Raw genomic sequence first — 21,732 nt, forward strand, 5'->3', positions numbered from 1 at the left:
GCGTGATAATCACCCCCCCACCAAGACCAAAAAAAAAAAAAAATAAAAAAAAAATGAGGCGACGCAGCGGGCGGGCTTTACCTCAGAGAAAGGTCCCCGCGAGGTGCGGCGCACCGGGCGGGCTGGTGCGGGAGCGGGGAGGAAACCAAACGCTCTCGTTAGAGGAGAAGCGCTCTTGGTCCCGTGCCAGAGATCCCTGGGAAAGTAGCATGGGAAATGTAATTAAAAACTCATACTATGTATTAAAACAATAATTAAGGGCTTCGGTTTGTTCGGTGGTGGTTTGGGGTTTTTTTTTTTTCGGTCAGCCTTAATCGAAAGTTTCGTAACAATGAGTGGTTAATGTTGCAAGTTTCACACTCTTTTGCACAGCTCTTGCGTACAATCTTCCAATTATTTTTAAGAGTTGCTACCTGACTTCACGCTGATGCTTGCTTGGGTGGGAATGACCCAAGGCTTACAAGGATTACACGCTGCCGGAGTTTATCCAGGCGTTTCTAGCTCTCCTCTCCGAGACTCCTTGCTCAATCAAACATTTCTGGCCGTACCTACTTGAGCAGGCGGCGCGAAGCAACCCTGAAGAGTGAGAGACGTTTTGGAGGTTTTACTTTGGGCTGTTCCCATTAGTGGGCTCCGCATCCATTAGCAGTCAAAGCAGAGCGGATGCATTTCCGGGCTGCATCCCATGGCTTACCTGCATCCAAAAGGAGACAAGTTTCTGCACACCGGGATTGTTGCGTGGGGATTGCTTGCTGCTGCTTCATGGGGAGAGCCAGCGGTGGAGCCTGACTGAGCCAGGAGCCAAAGGCTTGAGTAGCTCGCCCTCCCCGCTGACCCTGAGGTGCTAAGGCAGAGCCAGTGCCCCTGCAGAAAAGGGGGCCTGGTTCGTACCCTCTCCCTAAACAGCATCTGCCAGTGCTGCCGTCCAGCAGAGACGGACCCTTCGTCCGACCCCGTGGTGCGATTCGTGTGTCCTCACATTCCACAGTGTGAGCCAAACTACGGTAAGGAGAAGTTAGAAACCTCCTTGTAAAAGTGAATTCCTGATCTGAAAGAAAGCGTTAACACAAGTGCACTCTGATTCCCAGTGAGAGGACGGGGAGATGATATTTTGGCTCCCAGCCCTGCCTGTCTCACGACTTAGCCCACAGCACCTTAACAGTTCCAATTGCAAGGAAAGAGTGATTTTTTTTTTTTCTTTTTTTTCCCCCCTCCGTCGCCCCAGCCTGCAGTCTACTTAATGCGAGTCAAATTCTTGCATAGTCCCAAGGCTCAGATAGCAAATCTCGTTTACATGCAAACAGTTTTCCAAAGGCTGGAGAAGCCCAGGTCTTGCTCGTTTTATCTCCGGGATGGCAGAAGGCATCGCCTTGCTCTAAAGTGCACTTCCTAGTGCACTCAAATTTCCATCTCCAACGCGAGGCAACAGTGAAGGTTATCAGACAAAAAGAATGCCCATTGTTTCTTTTTAACAAGAGCAAAGCAACGTCTTTTCCTCTAACCTCATTATGCGTTGGCTGAAATAAAGGCAGCCTTGAGGGAACCACCTGGAATGTAAAAATTCGCACCCCGCGATTAACGCCTGGCGAGGCCGTGGGGGCTGGAAGCAGCGCCTCAGAACAGGGAGCGTCCAGCAACCTCGACGGCTGCTCTGTCTGCAGACAAGCAGGTGCCTGGACCCGATTCACCTGCAGCGGTTCGCCCCATCCTCGAGGATGCCGTTGGGTTTTGGATACCTGCGAACCAAAAAATACTCAAACTCGTCTGGGGCGCAGTGAAGCCCATCTGTTCCCAGTGTAAAAAGAAAAAAACAAAAATGTATTTTTCCCTCACAAAACCTGCATTTTCCTTCCCCCTGCAGGCCCGTCTGTTCCCCATGTAAAAACCCAAATCAACCCCCAAAAAAGGTATTTTTCCCCTTACAAAACTGGCATTTTGCCCCCCCCCCCCGCACACCTATCTGTTCCCCATGTAAAAGAAAAAAAAAAAGTTTTTCCCTCACAAAACCTGCATCTTCCTTCCCCCCGCATGCCTGTCTGTTCCCCACGTAAAAACCCCCCAAAACAAAAAAGATATTTTCCCCTCACAAAACCCGCATCTCTCCCCCGCACATCTGTCTGTTCCCCATGTAAATAAAAAAATTTATCCTCACAAAACCCGCATTTTCCTTCCCCCCGCACGCCTGTCTGTTCCCCACGTAAAACCCCCCAAAAAACAACAAAAAGATATTTTTCCCTCACAAAACCCGCATGCCTGTTCCCCATGTAAAAAAAAAAAAAATTTCCCTCACAAACCCCTCGTTTTCCTCCCTGCCGCACACCTATCTGTTCCCCATGTAAAAAAAAGTTTTCCCCTCACAAAATCCGCATCTCCCCCTCCCGCACGCCCGTCTGTTACCCACGTAAAAAAAAAAAAAAATTATCCTCACAAACCCCTCATTTTCCTTCCCCCCGCACGCCCGCCTGTTCCCCATTTAAAAAAAAAAAAAGTAAATAAAACAAATTAAAATCCACTTCCTGCTACAATGAACACTTAAAATACACTGTTTTCCTTCCCCCCGCACGCCCGCCTGTTCCCCATTTACAAAAAAAAAAAAAAAAATAAAAATTTTCCCTCACAACCCCCCAACAGCCAAAGGCCCGCCAGGCACAGGCGCGCCCCGGCCACCCGAGGCCCTGCGGCGCCCTGGCCGTAGCCCCGCCGGGGCGCGGCGGCGGTGCCGGTGGCGGTGCCCGCCCGTGGGCCGGGGAGCCCCCCGCGCCGGGGCGGGGACGGCAGGGCCGGGGCGCGCGCGCTGCCGCCCGCCGCCGCCGCCGCCGCCGCTCACTTCCTGGTTCTTCCTCCCGGCGGCCGCCCCACCCCACCCCGTCGCCGAGCACAGCGTAAGGGGGCGGTGGATTGGGGGGGGGAAGGGGGGGAAGGAAGGGGAGGCGGGGGCCTGTGCCGCTGCCGCGCGCGGGCTCCCCGGTGCGGCGGGGCGGATGGGGCGCGGCGCCCGCGCGGGGCAGCGTTGGCCGGCGGCGCGGGGCGCGCGCGCGCGGCGCGGGGGCGGCGGGGCGCGCGCCCGACCCGCGGCGGCGGCCTGTGGGGTAGGTGGTGCGGCTGACAGCGGCGGGGGGAGGCGGAGGGGGGGGGGGGGGGATATGCGTGGCGGAAAGCGGGGGGCGGGAGCGGGCCGCCGTCGCCCGGCTGAGGGAAGCGGAGCCGGCGGGGCCATCCCGCCGGCGGGGCTGAGGCGGCGACCGCGCCCGCCCGCCTGCGCCGTGTGCCACCGACCGCCTACCCCCTTCGCGGTGCGGGCAGCGGCCGGGTGAGGGCCGCTCGGGGCCCCGCTTCGCTCCGCCGGCGCCCCGGGCAGGGGCTGGGCGTGCGGGGAGGCGGGTCGCGTCCCGCAGCCGTCTCTGCCTGGAGCTGTCGGCATCGTTTGGGAAAGGGGAGGTGGGCTCCCGCTTGCCCCTCGCCTTTTTATCCGCCGGCTTCCAGCGCTGGTCTTTAAACACCGCGAGGCTGAATACGTTAAATAATACCGGGCGAAATACGTGATTTAGGTCTGCTCCGGAGGCCCTTCGGAGCAGCGTAACATCCTCTCAGCAGGAAATTTAAAATCGGAGCCTACAGCAATTTCGTCGGGGTCCTGTGAGCTGTTCCTGAATCGCGGCGATGAAGCGGGCTCCTGCGAGCTGTTAATGAGTTGCGGTGATGAAACGTCGTCAGCGAGCGGCTGGACGCTGGAGCGGACCCTCTCGCTTCAGAGGTGGCCGTGGTCACCCGGCCTTTGACGGCGGCTGGCCGGTGGGACCGTAGGGCAGTCGCGACTTCAGCATCGGGAGCGATCTGTGTTGAAACCATGGCGTTGTACCGTGCCGGGTTTAGTTGACATGGATGGTGAGTTACACGTTAATGGAAAGTAATCTGGACTGGTTTTAAACAGCAGCTTCTGAGTCTTACGGGAGTACTTCTGGAAAGTAATTTTTAGGAAGAAGCGAGCGCTCACGATGTCTCATTAGAAAACAGTCTTCAAGAAAACATAGGCACGGGGGAGGAGGCAGCAGTCTGGTCTCTGATGCGCTCGCTCTCCCACCACCTGCGTGCCAGCGAGGGGTGCCGGGTGGACACCAGAGCTCATTTAGATTTCTTCCATTTGATCCTGAGTCAGAAAAGATAAACTATATTTTTCGGCATGTGAGGGAGAGATTGTGTGCCAGGCTCCTGACGCAGCAAAGGTGTGCCATGTTAGAGCTGTAGGAAATGAGCCCAAATTCAGATGGCTGTTCCGATACAGTGGAATCGCAGAGAAGGGGCTGGCAGGGTGCGGTGAGAGACTGCCTCCGATGCCTGGTGGTGTAGTTAGCAAGGCTTTAGTGAGTACCGTATTTTGTTTCGCGTAGCGAAAGCAACAAATCTTTTGTATAGTGTTACAGGCGTTTCAGTGATAGGAGTCATTATAAGGGGAACCACACATTAGTTCATATGTCTTTGAAAATGCAGCCCCATGTGCAAAAAGGATCCGGTCCTTCAAACACTACGACTCTGTCAGCGTAGCTCTTGGCGCTGTCTCACTGACGCAATAGTATTTGTCATGCCAATGGGAGCTACTTGTGGTAGTAAGTTGTGTTTGACTGAATGCTCATTGAGATTTAGAAGGTGCGACAAGAAGCTCTGTGCGGTTATAGGTTAAAAGGACAAATGTAAGGTCTGCCTAAAAGCTAAAATATTTGTTGCAACATTTAATACCTTCTGGGTATTTTTGCATATGTTGCTGCTTCCTTTTTAGTTTTCATTTTAAGTATTGTACTTACGGACAGGGTGTGTATTTCTATTAGAAATTGCTTGTTTAGCAGTAGACAAAAATGTCAAAATGTAATTTAATGCAGCTGTTGGGAGCAGGTTGCAAGAAGATGAATGTTTGATTCCTCAGCAGAAGCCGGTCTGCTGTGCCCAAGTAGTTATGTCTTTTCTGGGCAGTTTCTTTGTGTCAGCAAAGGGGAACAACTGATAGCCTGACAGTATGCATGTAGCTTGGGCAATGTTAACTTAGCTTTGGTGAATCTCTTTTTTCTTATCGAATATGAATTTACTTTTCTTGATGGATGGGTTGTTGTGCATCTCAAACAGAATAGAAGCTAGCAGCGTCACATAGTCAATGCAGTTTAAACCCATGTGTGGCGTTATTTCAGGGAAACATGCTCATGCAGCCATGAAGCTTGCTTGTGCAGACATTTCCCATACATCTGTAATGGGATATCTCTCCTGTAGAGGAGACTGTGGGGTAGGTAATGGGCACCCACACTGGTGTCAGTCTGAAAATGGCTTGGCTGTAGCTCAGCCAGTCTCTGCAGATGTTAATTGGCTGAGCTTATGGTTTTCTCTGGTCCCTCTGCGGTGTAGACGTGACCTTTTTCTTAGGGCGATATTCTGGAATACAGTTTTTCTGCCTTCCTGAGAGAAGACAGCAGGTAATGTAAAATATGACAAGACAGAAAAGCTTGCTGTCAGTTTTTATTTTCCCTGTCCTGTGCTTAGCTGGTTGAAGCAAACGAGATGTGAACGATGGTACCCGGAACATCATATTTGACTTGTGCATGTAACTAACCTGAAACTTAACGTTGCATTAGAGAAAATGAGAAGTTAAAGCTTTCCAGTTAGAGCTGCGTATTTCCTGGGTTGTGCAGACAATAAGAAAAAAAGATAGCCTGTAACTTGACTAGAACTGCAGTGCAGCAAGTCTGCCAGTGACACTTTACACATCATCCTTTTGAGAGGGAGCCCAAAAGAGCGAGCCAGCTAGCCTCTGCAGGTGCCAAAGGCCTCCTCACACAGCAGTGGTTCCCAGCTAGGGAGGTGCAAGGTGCAGCTAGGTGCTAGCTCTTACTTCAAAGGAGCACTAGCAGGTTAACTCCTTTCGTCTGCTTCTGGCTGTGCCCCCAGGGTGGGGGGTGCTTGGGAGTGCTTCTGGAGACTGGAGAGAGATTTATCGAGGTTTATAGCCCTGTATCTCTTCACCCCACCAGGTTACAAGGTGACCATACGGAACTGGTGCTGTTACAGGAGAAGGAGTAGGAGTGCAAGGAGGGGAAGAAAAAAAAGCAGAGGATAGGGATGGGAAGGTAAGGAAATGAGAAGGAAGGCTACAGCAGCAGGTTTCAGTTAGAAAAACTGAATTGGTTGGGAATTGCTATTCCAGGAGCTGCAATAGCAAGTAAAACAAGGACACAGAAAACTCAGTGTTAATACCCTTGGACAAGAGAGGAATGTTGAATGGGAGGAAATGCAAGGCCCTTGTTGATGTTTTTGCTGCTAGCCCGGTGGTGGATGGCATGTTTGTGAAGTTCAGCTGTGCGTTTTGCAATAGTGCAGAGCTGACAGGGGTGACCAGTCTTAAACGTAGTGCAGCATGCAGAAGTTAAAACAAATGGGCTTAAGTTGAAACAGTAACAGTGAATAAAGGTAGTGTGAAGTACTATACTATTTAAAAAAAAAAAAAAAAAAGACAATGAAACATTTACAGTCCTGGTGGGAGGGCAGTAGTACCATACCATAGATACAGAGATCAGGGGGCTATAGCAGGTGATAAAGGGAGATAGTAATGTGATATACATCTTTGTTCTTTGCAATGACTACTTGAATCACTGATGTCCCATATAGCATAGATAAGCAATATACTATGTATTGCAGTTAGTCTGGTCTGCAACTCTCAGTATTTCAAAGGATAACAAAATTAATGTTTACACACAGAAATTGTTTGGGTTTTTTTTTTTTTTTTATGGAGGCAGGGATCAGTTGTGCTTGCTAGTGCAACAGTGAGCAAAACAAGAAATACTTAGTTTGCCAGCTCCAAAGTTCGTTACTACATTTCAAAAGCTTTAACATACAGCAACTTTGAACCTGCAGGTTTTTCCAGTTCACTGAAGTAGCAGCAGAAGTTTCTTCTAGGCTAGCTCTTAACATCGCAGAGGTGGATCATGACAATAATCATTTTCACTTCAGGCCTTTTCAGGGTAGAGATGATAATTTTTTTGGTCCCTGTTTTATTAATACACTATTTTAATTTATACCAGGTGTCTTTCTATATTTGGTTTAGATACCTGCTTAGGTGTTGTATTTAGATTTAAAATCTAAATCCCTTGCAGCCTTCATACCTGTATCTTCCCTATGCCTATATGGTAGGGAAGAAGTATAGACTACAAGTGGGAGAATAAAATACAGGGAGGCTGAGCGACGTGTTGATGCTTGTGAAGGGAGGGCTGTAGTAGGAGTAGGTGAGAGCCAAATCCTGGGTTAGACCACCTGAGTGAAGAGGTATGTCTGATGGTTAAGGTGCTCTTTCTGCCTTGAAAGGTAATATTCAGAATATTTTTTTAGACTAGGATGGTTCTGCCAGGTTCTTATTATGATCAAAACTTTAAAGCTGCAACTCTTTTCTCCTTCCCTGGAAAATATGTTCCTTATGCCATGAAAGCAGTGTAATTTTTAAAATAGATTAAAGTAGATGCTAAAAATAATACCAATTGTATAGATAAACCTTCCCCCTTTAATTTTTGTCTTTCCCTTTTTTTTAAAAAAAAAAAAAAGTTGATAAAAGCCAAATTGAGAATTTAAATTCCTGTAATCCAGTGGCTTGCTGTGCTAAGTCCCGAGTCAGCATCAAAATTGCAAAGCTGTCTAGAAGACCAGGACAGCTTCTCCCATTTTGTGTCTCCTAAGGCTGTCTGTTCAGGATAACTGCAGTGCTGTGGGAAAGCATGACACCCCCATTTGTTGTTTCCCAGGGGAGTCCCTTCTGCAAGATTGCTCTTCCCTTCCGATACTTACTCCAGATAGGTGGCAATGCCACAAAGCTGGTTTGTATTTATATATTCAGGATTAATACTTCTGTTTTTATATAGGTTAAGTAGCTCGTGTGTATTTAGTCTGTTGGGAAACTGTAAGATTGAAATGACAGAATTTCTGTGTTGCCCTTGCAGCTCTGATAGTTAAAAAGTTACCATTATTTTGTAATGGTTCATACTTAATGAGTTTTATAAAGTACCTTCCATCTCCGATCAAAAGTTTAAGACCACTAACTTTGTGATCAGACCAAGTCAGGTCCAAGTCTGACCTTAGTCTCTACTGCCCTTGTGACTTGTGTCCTGTTCCTGGGTGTTGCCCCAATTTTGTCACTCGTCCATAGAGGCCCAGTGTTTATGTACCTTGGACAGTAACTACATTGTCTTTGTCTCCTCTCCTTTGCTCAGGCTAGCAGCTGAGAGGCTTTGTAGTTGGGGGTGCAATTGCTTGCCAGATAACTCAAACTCTTAGGTCAGTCTTTATTGCATTATAATTTATTTATGCAATACACATCCATTAGTTAAACAGAAATGATATAGACATTAACCAGGAAGCTGTTACCATCTGTCCTGAGAGGTTGCGTACCACGAACATTAGGATAGGAGAAAAACATGTTTTTAATTGAGAAAACATGGCCTTATTTTCCTTACAGTTCTATTAATGGAATTCCTCCGGCACTGTTGAAGTTGCTTGTTGTTTGCACTGATGTAAATGAGAGGAGAACTGTGGGGTTTGTGCCTTATGTGGCTGCATCTCTTTTGAGCCTGTCAGTCTCGGCCCGATCCAGGCCCTCAGGATGGAGTTTCTAGATCTGACAGACGTCTTTGTGGTAATTTCCACGTCCCCCTGCTCCCCTAAGGGAGAAGTTCCCTCTACGTATTCATACTCCTGTTCAAATGTATTCTTCAGAAATGCACGACTTCAGTTAAATCTTCCCCTCCAATAAGATGCTTCTAATAAAAATAATAAAAGTGTGATTTTAGTGTGATCCATTTTTACTAAGGTCTTGTTCACACATGACCTCTTCAAAATAATAAATAAATTAAAAATTAAAAAGAATAAATTCTGATTCATCAAAATAGTTAATGATGTAAACAGTTTTCCAAACTGTGACATAAAGCAACATGGTAATATAGCCACTTAACTCCCTTCATGTATAGAAAAATGTTATAACTGGGTAACATCTGGTTTTGTGTGCTCTCTTCCCCCTTTTCCAAGGCAGGTAATCCAAGCCAGGGCATTTAGCCTCAGAAAACACAATTCTGTTTTAAACTTTGTAATTTTTTTAAGATTATTTTAAATGGATTTAATATAATTCACATTCTGATTTCTTCATGCCATTTTTCTTCAGTATGGGAACTGAAACTGTTGAAATGGCATGACTTCAGTAGCCAAAAGGTTCAGGGGAATCTGAGATGTTTGTGAGCCTCCTGCTAAAAGCAAACATGTAGCTAGTAATGTAGTACTTAGGCTGAGACTGTATTCCTTAATGGAGACTGAATTTCCAGAATTAAAATGAAAAATTATCTGCACTAGGCATAATCCTGTTACCCTGCTCCTGGGGTGGCTGGAGTAGGGCTAGCGGAACTGACTTTGCCCTGTGACATTTTGATCTGGGTCGTCGGATGTCCTGTCAGTGCAGTGTTAAGCCCCATGCCTGTTGCTTTTGCCATTTTAACCTGAGAGGAGTAGTTTTTGACCTGTTTGGGATTTTGGATTGGGGTTGGGTTGGTTGGTTTGTTTTTTAACCATATGTGGAGTCCCAAAAAATGTTCCAGTGGAAGTACAGCTCTCTATAGCAAATTTAAGCCTGCTAATAATAGGTTTGCTTTTTTTAGCTGCCTTTCCCAGACCTGTTAGAAGTGTCCCATTGTCCCTCCAAGGTTTTGTAAACCAGGGGTTGGAAACTGCCATGCCGATGGATATCTGGATGGATCTACAGGAGACTGCCAAAAATTCTCAGCATAGCTGGGCTGTTTTGTTCCACTCCAGCTGATCAGATAAAGCTTTTTAGGCCTTGCAGAAGCCATTAGGAAAAAATATATGAATACTGATATTTCCTTATTATACCTGCTAGAGCTTGCTTTGGCAAGTTTTGACAAGCTTCTTGTTAGATTTGGACTGTATAAAAGTGTGGCAGGAGAAGCATAGGTAAATAGCCTGTTAGTTAGAAAACACACTTTCTCTCATTTCTGTTGCAAAGGAAGATTAAATATGCAGTATATTAATCAGTGCAGTTTTAGGTACTGAAAAAAATGAAATAAACTTCAAAATTAACTCTCTTGCAGTTTCTATCTATCAGTTTATCTGGGGTTTGTTGGTTTTATTTAAACGGATATCCTGTCCTGTGGATCTAGATCACCTAGTTTAGCTGTCATGAATATAACATGACTGGTTATGTATGTTTACTTCCTTTTGATGATGATAAAAAGTTAACTTTAGCGGTGTTTGTCAGCTCTCAAAATATTGTCAATGAACTCTGGTTCTGTGTGCGTTGTAAAAGCTGTTCTGAAGTTTGTCTTTAAGGTATATAAAAACCCAAACTGAAAACCTCATAAAATGCACATGATCTGCCCTGGTCTCATTCTCCCCCCACCCCTGAATTGTCTTTGTGTAATTGGCAGAATTTGAAATTCACTTGGTTCATATGACAAAATGTAACCTCTTCCCAAAGTTTAATGTTAATGGACTTCTAACAGAGGAAATGGTTGCAATGTACATAGTAATACTGTGGTTTTGCAAGTCATACCCATATACTTGAATTCACTAGCATGAGTAATGACATGAAAATTAGCTGGATGATGATGATGATGGCATTAAGCTCGGTGTAAGTTTTATAACATCAGAACCTCGGGTAGCTTTCAGGTACACATTGGGTGAAGGCCCACATCATTCATTAGTTCATTCTTAACGCATTCTTTGGTGGTCACAGGCCACTAAAAAGTAGATTTTTGACATGGCTTGTGGCAGGTCAAAAGACAGTTACTTCATTTATATAGGGTGTAATAGTGTATTTTAAGTGTTCATTGTAGCAGGAAGTGGATTTTAATTTGTTTTATTTACATTTCTAATGTGTACATTACATGAGTTTTTTAATTATTCCTGTAATGAAAAATGCCTTCCAGATAAAAAGCAGAAAAGGTCTTTGCTCTGGCATGTCGTTAAGCTAAATTGATGTGTGTGTTGTCATTGTGTCTCACACTTACTGAGTGGCCTCCCTTGTAGCCTGATACAGTGATTAAGTCCTTAAGCCCTTTGCCTTCATTTTTTACGTGTTGTTTGCTCCAGAGCAGGAGGGACTGACGTATTCCATCTGTGTGTTATAAATTAAGTTCATATGCAGCATGATTCAAGGGCAGGCCAGTTAGGGTAAGTTACTGCTTCCTCCCCCCACAATCTTTTTTTGGGGGGTATTGTTTATATGAAAATACCAGTTTGGACAACATAAACACAAACAGATGTTGTGTATGTAAGAACAAGGAATTAAAAAAAACCCCAAACCCGGTCATGTAGAAGAGAAGCTGAGACTCCAAGCTCCTGTAACTTGACTCTAAGTTAATGTACACTAAAACACATATGTATTTCTCAAATAATGGTGTTTATGTACTGATTACTGATTTTTTCATTTTGTCACCTGGTAATGCCTCTAAAGCAAGCATTAAATAACAAATTTGTCCTCCAGCCAGAAGTCAGAATTGGAGGCCTGAGCTGTATGCTCTTAACCACTTCCTTACTGCACTGCAGAAAGGAGTCCCCAGAATTTCAGACTGAGGTGCCTCAAGGCTCCTTCAAGCTTCTCCGTAGACAGTTCTACAGCAATAGCTTTTCTCCTCCTCCCCCCCCCCCGCCCCCCAGCTCAATAATATTTCTGAGAGCGAGCTGTAGAACTCTTATTGCAGTGAAACCACTTCCCGCATTTGCAAGACAAATGCATTTCCATTTGACTGCTGAAGTGTGCTGTTCAGGGCTAAAACCACAGTTTTAATCACTGTGTATTTGTCTAGTCTCTACTAATAGTGACCTGAAGGTGACTTGTCAAACTAATTGCTCTATTGAATAGGAGTTTGCTTTTCCTGTGACCGTTTAATTCCTTTGCTTTGGGAAACAAAACCTCGGAGGGGGAAAAAAAGTTTCAGAGTCTAGGCAAACACCCTTGAAAGTCTGTGTTCAGGACCATCCCAGCTTGTTATACCACCGATGTGTCTAAGACTTTTGTTTGAAAATCAAACACCTAAATTACTGTTTTCTTTCTTATTTTTTAATGCAATATGATGTTACTGTCAACTAAACATTGTCAGGCATATGTCAGCTTTATTTTGAGCTGGCAAACCAGCATAACAATTTTAATAAGATTATTAAATAATGCAGTGAAGGTTTCCTTGGGGGAGCGGAGGGATTGAGTCTTTAAAATACTTGTTAAGTCTGTGTGAATGTATGAGAATGTCCTTACAGAAACTGTGAAAAACTGGGGGAAAGGTATGGATTTACTAGTAGATATTGATTTATGTGAACTAAGACCACCAGATTGTTTGGGTAATCACTGGTTCTGAAAATTATATAGCTTGTCTCCCTAAGTATCAGGAGTCATGAGGCTAAATTATAGCTGTGGTTAAAATACAAAGTAATTACAGTGTGGTATGTGGATTTTGTGAATGAGGAGGAGAGAGTTTTTTGGGTTTTTTTTCCTCACCAAAGTAAATGAGATCTGCACATGCTCATTTTTATCTTGATTTTTCTGTTCTGTGTGACGTATGTGTAAATATAAGACTGATATGCTCTAACATTAATCCATGCAACTTTCTTCAGATGCATAGAACATCTTAAACTCTCTCACTTGGCAGCATGCTGAATGCTCAAAGCAGAACTATAAGAAAATACCTGATTCTCCTAGTTTATTTTTACCAGTTATGTTAGAAGACAAGTATTGTAAATGGTCTGGTTCATCCATTTCTGTGTACCTAGAAACTTTGTGTTCCTGTCTTTTGTCTCTCACTCTGGCAGTAGCAGTTCCAGTCACCTCTCTTCCATGTCGCTGGCACTAACATGCACGAGCTCATCACTTCTGTGCTTGGATGTAATTAATCATCCTGCTCATTAATAACCTTAATCTTTGGCTGTGAATAGAGCAATAGTGTCTTCATTTAGGTCAGTGTTATGCAAAATAGAGCTTTCCCCTTTTACTTGACAGAACTTAGCCATAAAAGTTTTGAGAGAAGTTTAAGGTCCTAGGTACTTTTGCGATCTTCTCGCTGTTTTTTCTGTAAAACTTAACAATTTTGTCTAGGCAACAGTGTCACTTTTTTAACCATTAAACTCAAAAATAGCATCAGTATGAACTCCTTTGGCAGAAAGCATAATTAATGGTAAATGCACTCTGTTTTTTGCAAAGCAGTGAGAATAATCCTTACATGTTGAAATACGAGGAGGTTGATCCCTTCTGTTCAGGTATATGCAATTCAGTCTATTTGGTAGTAAAATTACTGTATCCATTTTTGTAGAAGGTGGGTCTTTATGTAGAGGCTGGAGTGGTTTTGAGCGTTTACAGCGTTGTGCAAATACTCTGTTAAGAAGTATCTTTGGAAGAAGTGGCTGGGTGTATACAGAGCCGCTTTCAAAGCGTAGCATTCCAGGTGTGCTCTAACACTGAGTGGTGTATGTTCACGGTGCGGGTTGATTGATCCCCTGCCAAAGTCTTATGAGCACCTTTTTTGCTTTCTCAAATGCCTACGTTTGGTGAGAATTACATTGAGACTACAGTAAGTGCCGTGCGTACCTGGAGTAGTACAGTTTCTGGCTCCAAGATGGACCTTACCTTCTGGATGGGCAAGGTGCCTGCAGAGACAGAGAGGACAGGGCAATGGTAGCAAATGTCATGTTAGTGCCCTTATTGCAGTGGAGCGGACTTGGCTAGGAATGCTAAAGGGGAGGTAAAATGAATGCCATCGAGGGATGGAGCAAAGATGGTGGGAGAAGCATGGCAAAGTAGAAGACTTAGGAAGGACGTAAAGCCAAAGGAGGAGGTGAGAGTGGGAGACAGCTGTTGTTCGGAAAGAGCATCCTCCAGGCAAAACTAGAAATTCTTAACAAGAGCTTTCCTTGGTCTGCTCCTTCAGCAGTCCTGCCGCTGTAACTTCGCAGTGGTTTGTTTTTGCAGTTTTACCCCAAAGCTGTGAGTCAATGGATAAGGAGAAAGGAAACCTCTTCCACTTGCTAAGCTTCCCAGTGTCTGTAGGCAGATCCTTCCCTACCCAAGGTCTGATGCAGCAAAAAGGGACCCTGCCAGCTGTGCCAGGTCTTTACTTTATTCCTTGCATGACAGTGTCCAGTTCTTGCTTCAGTTCCTGCTGTGGCAGCTCCTCTTGGCACCTACTTGGTCACTGTTCTCTTCATTAAAACACTTGTTGCCTTTCCTCTGTGGGGAGTGGAGATGGCACACTGGTGGATTTAATGTGTAATTAAGCAAGTCTTAAAAGCACTTAGAGAGTCTTCTGAGTAAGAAGTGTTCTGATAAGCGCAAGAGTCTGGTTTCTAAATCCATTATTTTGTGTTTGATTTATTTACCTTTTTTGCTTTTTCAACTCACTTTCTGCAATTTGGAATTTCCCATGTGATCCCTGTGCCATTATGCGAATGGAGGTCTACATGTCTCGCAAAGCGGTGAACACTGTTTCTGACTCTCTTTCAGATGCAAGTATGGACATAATAGCCTATGATGATTACTCCAGTCCACCGCTTCAGAGATATTGAAAGGAAACCTGAATACCTCCAGCCAGAAAAGTGTGTTCCACCTCCTAGCCGCGCTTCCCTGGGAACAATGTGGTTTATTCGAGATGGCTGTGGTATTGCATGTGCTGTCGTTACCTGGATGCTGGTGTTCTATGCCGACTTTGTAGTCCTTCTTGTCATGCTAGTTCCATCGAGAGATTATGTTTATAGTGTCATCAATGGCACACTGTTCAACACCTTGGCTTTCCTCGCTTTGGCTTCACATTTTCGTGCTATGCTGACAGATCCAGTAAGTATATCTCTCTCTGTATATCTCGGAAAGAAACAGGCGGTGTTTTTCTTGTCTGCTAGATGTTGGCTAACTCAGTTGCCGAGCGAGTGGCAGATTTAAATAACTTTTGTGTGTCAGCCTGCTGAGTGAGGCTGCTGATGTGGTATGCTAATTTCTCATCCCACTCAAGTCAGATGCAAAGTCAAGGACCCAGCTTTAGATTCCCACTGTGTGAGCAGCTCGTCTTTTTGCACTAGGAAGGAGAGTGTTTCTCTCTGACGCTGTTTTCTCCCCAGTGGCAGATCTTGTGTTTGTGGCTTGTTGTGTCTTGACAAACAGGAAAGCTGGAAAAGCTGGTTTTGGTTGTCTGCCTTAGCAAGTATTGCTTCAGCAGAATGGAGTAGAACGTATGTTGTTTTCAAAAGCTGTGTTACCATCTCTCATACTAGTGATTTAGTTGAGTTTATTGAACCATGCTGAAATAAATACTGTGTGAGCATGCTAACAGCTGACAGTTCTTAGGCAGGCGGGAAGCATCAGAGTTGTAAGACCCCTTGTATGTCTCCATAGGACATTGCTTTATGAGAGATGTGGTCTGCTGCTTTCTTGTCTTTCAGCTAAGTGAGAAGATAACAGTTTAGTACCATGCTGCTTATTCTGAGTGGCCTGTGATGGTTTATTTTGCTTAATAACTGCTGGACAGTTTCAGTTCAAAACCCCATCTCCACTAGTCAGTGGAAGGAAAAACAAGCTTAGACTCCTCTTGGCGCCTTCCTGCTGAGTGTTCTTGTTGCTGTTGAGAATGGTGGTGTGCCTCTGACACTCTTAAGTATTCCTTCCAAATGTCATTTCCTACTTGAAACCTTGTTAGGTGCCATTAAAACTTCAGTGTAATCTTTGCTTCTTGGTTTCCAGCTCTCTCAGAAACCACAGCACTGCGCAAGTGGCTTGATTTGGGGTAATTTCACAGTTCATGGTAAAGACTGATGCATTGCATGCTACTGCTGCTGGGTAGAACTGTAAGCAGTAGTTGAGGCACTGAAACTTCTGGTCATTGGCCTCAGAAATAGGAGGTTGCAGCGATTTGTTAGAGTTTATATCCTAGGGGTTCTTGTTGTTAATTATTGTATGTTGTGTGGCTTTAATGCCTAGGGACCTTCAGGTCACTGGAATTACTTTGCAGAGTTAGCAGGAACTCTTCTGAAACAAAAGCTGTATTCTAAAGCAGGCTGGGCAAGCAGCGTTGGAGAAGCAGATACAATCTCTGTGCAGAGTAATTGGGAAAAGATATGTTAATTCCTAGTTGTGTGATGGATTTTTGTGTGTGGATGGTGAGAGCCAGTGGGATTTTTTTTTATCTTTTTTGTAAGGAGATCAGCTAAACAAAATGGAGGAGGGAAGGTAAAGTGAGGGGATGCAGCAACATCTGGCAAACAGTGTGAGTCAGGGATGAAGGAAGTCGCCAGGACATGGAGAACCAGGGGCATGTCTAAGATCAGAATGAAACAGAAAGCCCTGATGAGGCAAACAGATAGAATTCTTATTATAAATAAATGAACACCTGAATTCTTCAGAATTGATAGTGTGTATCATGCTTTTCAGGAACTGCTTCCTGTGGGATCTTGCTAAAAACATTCCTAAGGTTTTGAGCTTTGCTGCATACTGAAGAGAGGGAACGTGAGTTGTAGCATTTTGTGGAAATTGGTCTTGACAACTTTTAAATTGGTCAGGCTGTTGGGAGGTTTCTGTGGAAAAATGCAAAGACTGCTCAAGAAAGCCTTATAGCACTGGTTTAACCTGCAGTTCTCTCATTGATGTGTATTGTTCCTGTTTATTGCTGTTGGGAGGTTGTGTAGATGTGTTAAAAAGAGACTGTTCCATCAGAAATCTGTTAAAATACTACATCCCTGTTTTTATTTCAGTATAAAAGCCTTACATACACAGAGGTGCATTTGTGCCAGCGTACCAACACTGATTTCATACAGCACATTTCATGACTTCTTGGGTTTTTTTGGAGCCCTAGAAGGGCTGGAAACTCTTGAACTCAAGCTCCTGCAGCTCTGTTTAAAGACACATAGTTTAAAGTGGAAATTGCACAGCTAATAATGTTTTGCCTAGTCTTATTCAGGTGGGAGGATTCTTAGTGTTCACTGTTTGAATGTTAAAACCTAATTTAAATAACAAATACATAATGGAAGCATCGCTATAAATACATGAGGTGTTTACCAGCAACTCTTAATGTACACAATGATACTTAAGAAGTAGCTTCTTCTACTGGAGTAAAATATCTGCTGTTTCCAGTTTGTGATATGAAACACTGGCATGATAAATTTATTGATAGATGTGAAGAGAGGGATGAGGATTCTTAAATATTTTAAGGTTACTATAGGATTACAAAAGACTAATTGCTTAAGTGAGGGTTTACTAATGTTTAAAAAACCCCAGACCACCAAAATGATGTTTAAGTATGTAGCTCCATATATTAGGACCTCATTTTAATTTTTTTTTCTGAATCTTCTTGCTGTTCTTGAAACTCTGTTGATCTTAGGGAAGTTTTTATTTCTTTCTCTTCCCTCCCATAGTTTTAAGTCACCCTATTGTTCTTAGCACTTCTAAAGTCCACAGGTTAATCTTCTGGTTTGGGGTTTTTTTTCTGCAGGGTGCTGTGCCCAAAGGTAATGCCACAAAGGAATTCATCGAGAGTTTACAGCTAAAGCCAGGACAAGTGGTTTACAAGTGCCCAAAGTGTTGTAGCATCAAACCTGACAGAGCACATCACTGCAGGTAAAGTTTTTTCTGAGGATTGCTCTTTTATCAAGACCTCAAGAATTACCTGGTGTGCCTTGATCCAAATTGTTACTGGAATCTGAGACTTGAGAGGTTAAATTGAGAGATTGGCATCCAAATTCTGTTGCCAATAGCGCAAGACATGTTCAAGCTTCTCTGAAAAAAATCTCAGGCCTTTTCTGACAAGTTTTCATCTATAGCGGGCTGGGGCCACTTCTTGCAAAGTGAGAAACACTTCAAATGAATGCTGCCTTGACACCAGACCTGTAATTGACATCCATAAATTTTCATGTAAAGGTGACTTTAAAAGAGACATTGTATACCAGAATGCATAGAAATCCATGAAATTCAGTGTCTTGCAAAAGGTCAGTGTCCTTTCTGGTTTTGTTTTTATTCACAAACACATTCATCTAACTGTAGATTCTATTTAGAAGTCATGTTTAAGTAAAAAATAAAATTCAAGTAACTGTATATATTTTTTAAGAGTTCTGACTTCCACATTTTATTTGAGTACTGTGACTTTGTTTTGTGCTTTGTGATAGATCAGTATGCCTACTGATCTGTTACGTCCTTTCTTATGCTGGTGGGATAAACTTCCCTGAAGAAAGTAACTGGTAGTGAGCTTTTTAGTACTGAAGGCAGTGAGTAAAAAAATAACTACTTCCTGAAATTATCTTCTGCTTTTAAAACAAGTGAACCTGCTTTCCAGTAAGTAGTTAATGAGTTTGCGCTGGGTGTCCCTTCCTTACCTACTCAAACCCCAATATACGCTGAGAGAACTTGTATCAGAGTTACTGCTGATTCATGCAGGGGTCTTGTGGGGAGGGGAATACGTGGTACTGAGCTGAACAAACTTGTTCTGCTGTTTGCATTTTTCATATTTATTTTCAGACCTTTAGTTTGCAAATGTTTTTCTTTTTTGTTGGTTTCTTATTTTAATCAAAACCAGATGTTGGTTATTCAGCAGCAGCAATGTGATCGTGCGTATCACTTATTAATGCTACTGTAAAATCCCCTCTGACACTTCTTCAATTATGAATGAAACTTCGCATCTAAAATGCTGTCTTGCTGATGACTCACAGTGTAGGTAAATGAAAAAGACTCTTTGGCTAAACACAAGACCTCATCTCCGCGGTCCTTATTTCTGTGCTAAGATAACTTTATAGACATTAAGATTTGAGAAACTGATCCACTGCACACTGATGCTGTTGAGAATCTTCAGTCAAACATTTTTTTGTGAGGTGGGGGGATTTATTGGACTTGCACACATCAAGGTTGTGCATATTCATCAGCAGGAGGTACTGCTAGCTTTTAGGGACCAGAGTGCTTTTGGATTCATATGCTAATTTGTGGGTCCCCCATGCCCAGCAAACTACTCCTGCCAGCATTTGGAAGCTTGGGTGGTTGAGCAAGGCAAGCATCTCTTGAGTATGGGCAACCCCTGCTGCCTATAGTTTTCAGTCTTAGTTTCTGAGTTTCCTTTTCCACCAGCTCACGTTCTGCCTCTCATCCAACTGCTTTTGGTATGTATGCATGGAATAAAAACTCTCCTCTCAGCCTTTGCTACCTCCTTCACGGAGGTTGTCTTTGGCTTGGCTGCTTCAGGTTGTCCCTCTGGGGGACCAGGACCTAGGAGCAATTGAAGAGGTTGCTTAGCTGCTTACCTGTTTCAGAGCCCAAGAGAAGTGTGTGTGCTTCTGCACAAAGTAAATTGGACCACAGGGAGGCATCCTCCTGCTTTACACCACCTGCCCTGCCTCCCCCTCCTTTTTTTTTAAAACCAGTAATTGATACTTGTCATATGAAATATGATGTTATCCGGCAGATAAATTGTTTTTACTGTGCCAGCTGATTTTAAGTCCCCATGTAGCTCAAAAATAATTTCAAGCTGCTTATTCTAGCAAAACGAGGCTTTTCCTGTTGTCCACTGCACCTGGGGCTGGCAGGTGATAAGGCACCCGTGCCTACCTGAGGAGAAGCAGCTCTTCATCTGGCCCCACGCCGAGAGGCTGGGACCTGCTTGACCAACCTCTCATTTAGGATCAGGGCTATAGCAACTCATTTGTTTTTCAGGCATGGCATGTATCCTTGGGGATTACCCCCTCCCACCATGTAGAATGAGTGCAAGGCTGTTCTGATGGAGAGGTTTTGTATTATTTATTCATACGTGCTCATAAGAACATGTTTATATTTTTGTTTGAGTTTCCCTTAAGCATTTGGGTGTTGAAGTTTATTGTTTATGTTAAGGTCAAAGTATTTTTTTGTTATAAGAAGAAAAATGAAATTAGCAGAGCCCCTGATCCTTTCTGTTTCAGTGCTGCCAGAATTGTTCTGGAATGGCTGTTTCCTTTCTGGGTCTATTGTTTGGTTGTTTTGGGGTTTTGTGTTTTTTCATATTTGATTTCTGTGCTTGTTTGTGCAATGTGGTATCAGGAGACTGCCTTTCGTCTCCTATCATATGAGAAAGCAGCAGAGAAAAAGACTTCCTTTATTATGTGAGTTGAAGCAGTTACTGACTAAGCAAGAGAATGATGTTCAGACAAAGTAATAATCTTTTAATTATTTGACTTTTAGCCACACTGTGCATGCTGGCAAGAATTTTAATTTTGATTTTATTAGTCTGGTTTTGTGAAGTGCTTTAACATGTAATTTTACCTTGAATGTATATTGTGGTACTGCCTGACTGACTGCCACAGCTGTTTTATGCTAGTATGTGGCTTACCTTGATGTCAAAATATTTTCTAATGCTTTATTTAATTCTCTTTTTTGCAAGTTCCTGCTACCAGCTAATGTTAGTAAATAAAACTTAGGCTGTTGTTATCAACTCTGAAAAATACCTTTCTTCCTTGCTGCTTTTCATATCTTTCTGGTTTTTGTTTAGTTTTTAGTTGTGGACATTTTCACAGACCAAATAGGTTAAAACTAAACTAAACCACAGATTTTTTTCCATCTGCCTGAATGTATTGTTCAAACCATATTTTGGCAGGACCGCTGATGTGAATATTATGCTAATGTGTCTTACTTAGCATTAATTTTTTACCATGGTGATTTGGTATTGTATGGTTAATTTTGAACAGATGTAGTCAAGTGAGTGAACCACAAGTATAAATGTGGTGACCAGTAAATTTATTTAGGTTCAAATTTCACTTCTGATTCTTTCCTTTAATCTCTGTCCCCACCATACCCCCGTGAAATTTTGTATTCCTGGAATGAAATGTGCTATAAATAAAGACCTGTATTCTTTCAGTGTTTGCAAGAGGTGTATTCGGAAAATGGACCATCACTGCCCGTGGGTCAATAACTGTGTGGGAGAGAATAACCAGAAGTACTTTGTACTGTTTACAGTAAGTATTTTGCAAGTGGTATTTGAGGTTGTCCAGCGGGCAGCACTGAAATGCTGTGTGTGAAGCAGCTCAGAAGGCTGGCTTGGTTTTTTTTTTCCTTGTTTCAGAAGAACTTTACAGGGAACTGTTGCAGACTTTGTTTTGTTAATTAGGGAACACACACAACACAGCAACAGGGGGAAAAGGCATCATGGGAACTATTTGCCAGGGTTTTGTGAGGTTTGTGTTGACAGTTGTTCAGCATGCTATTTTGTAATGTGAGTAGTTTATTGTGGCGTTGAGCTCTTTGAGGTGTGGGCCATCCTTTTACACCGTACTGTGGCTGGTAGGGTCCCAGGCCATATGCAGGGTTCCTAAGTGTTGTAGTTGTACGAGTACCTGTGTGGGATCATAGAATAAGAGCTGTTGCCACATCTGAAGCGAGGAGTGGGAAGTCTGTGTCCCCTTTGGCAAGAATTATGCACCTTTTACTTGCAAGTGGTTTATTTTCATACTTGAAAACCAAGGAGGTGTTTGACTTTTTGTACTATATTATATCTGTGCCATCATGAGTAAGAAAACGGGAGTGCAAACTTGAATACTACATATTTATGGAAGGGTTGAAATCTGTTTCATCAAAGCGAACTGCACGTATCCCGTGGGAGTAGCATGAACATTACAAGTCTGAGTTTCAGTGATGCTCTGTTTTATTAATAAATCTTCTGAGACATCTGGAGGTTCGAGGAAGAATGTTCTCATATTACCAAGTAAAAAGGGGGAGATTTTGAGTTAAATGGA

At 43.5% G+C, this 21,732-nt stretch overlaps 1 protein-coding gene across 3 annotated transcripts in view; it reads left to right on the top strand.

Moving 5' to 3' along the window:
* The first annotated feature begins 2,828 nt into the window (after positions 1-2,828).
* Positions 2,829-21,732, top strand: part of ZDHHC3 (zDHHC palmitoyltransferase 3) — a 31,651-nt gene continuing 12,747 nt past the window's right edge. For 2 of the 3 annotated variants that reach the window (XM_075705516.1, XM_075705518.1), the window contains exons 1-4: positions 3,563-3,885; positions 14,513-14,842; positions 17,484-17,608; positions 20,859-20,955. In XM_075705516.1, the coding sequence (XP_075561631.1) occupies positions 14,537-14,842; positions 17,484-17,608; positions 20,859-20,955 (528 nt within the window). In that variant the 5' untranslated portion in view covers positions 3,563-3,885; positions 14,513-14,536. Of the gene's footprint in view, positions 2,883-3,562; positions 3,886-14,512; positions 14,843-17,483; positions 17,609-20,858; positions 20,956-21,732 lie in introns of those variants that run through there. The other variant, XM_075705517.1, reaches the window with a different exon arrangement.

The sequence above is a fragment of the Pelecanus crispus genome, chromosome 2 (assembly GCF_030463565.1).
Source record: "Pelecanus crispus isolate bPelCri1 chromosome 2, bPelCri1.pri, whole genome shotgun sequence".
Lineage (NCBI taxonomy): Eukaryota > Metazoa > Chordata > Aves > Pelecaniformes > Pelecanidae > Pelecanus > Pelecanus crispus.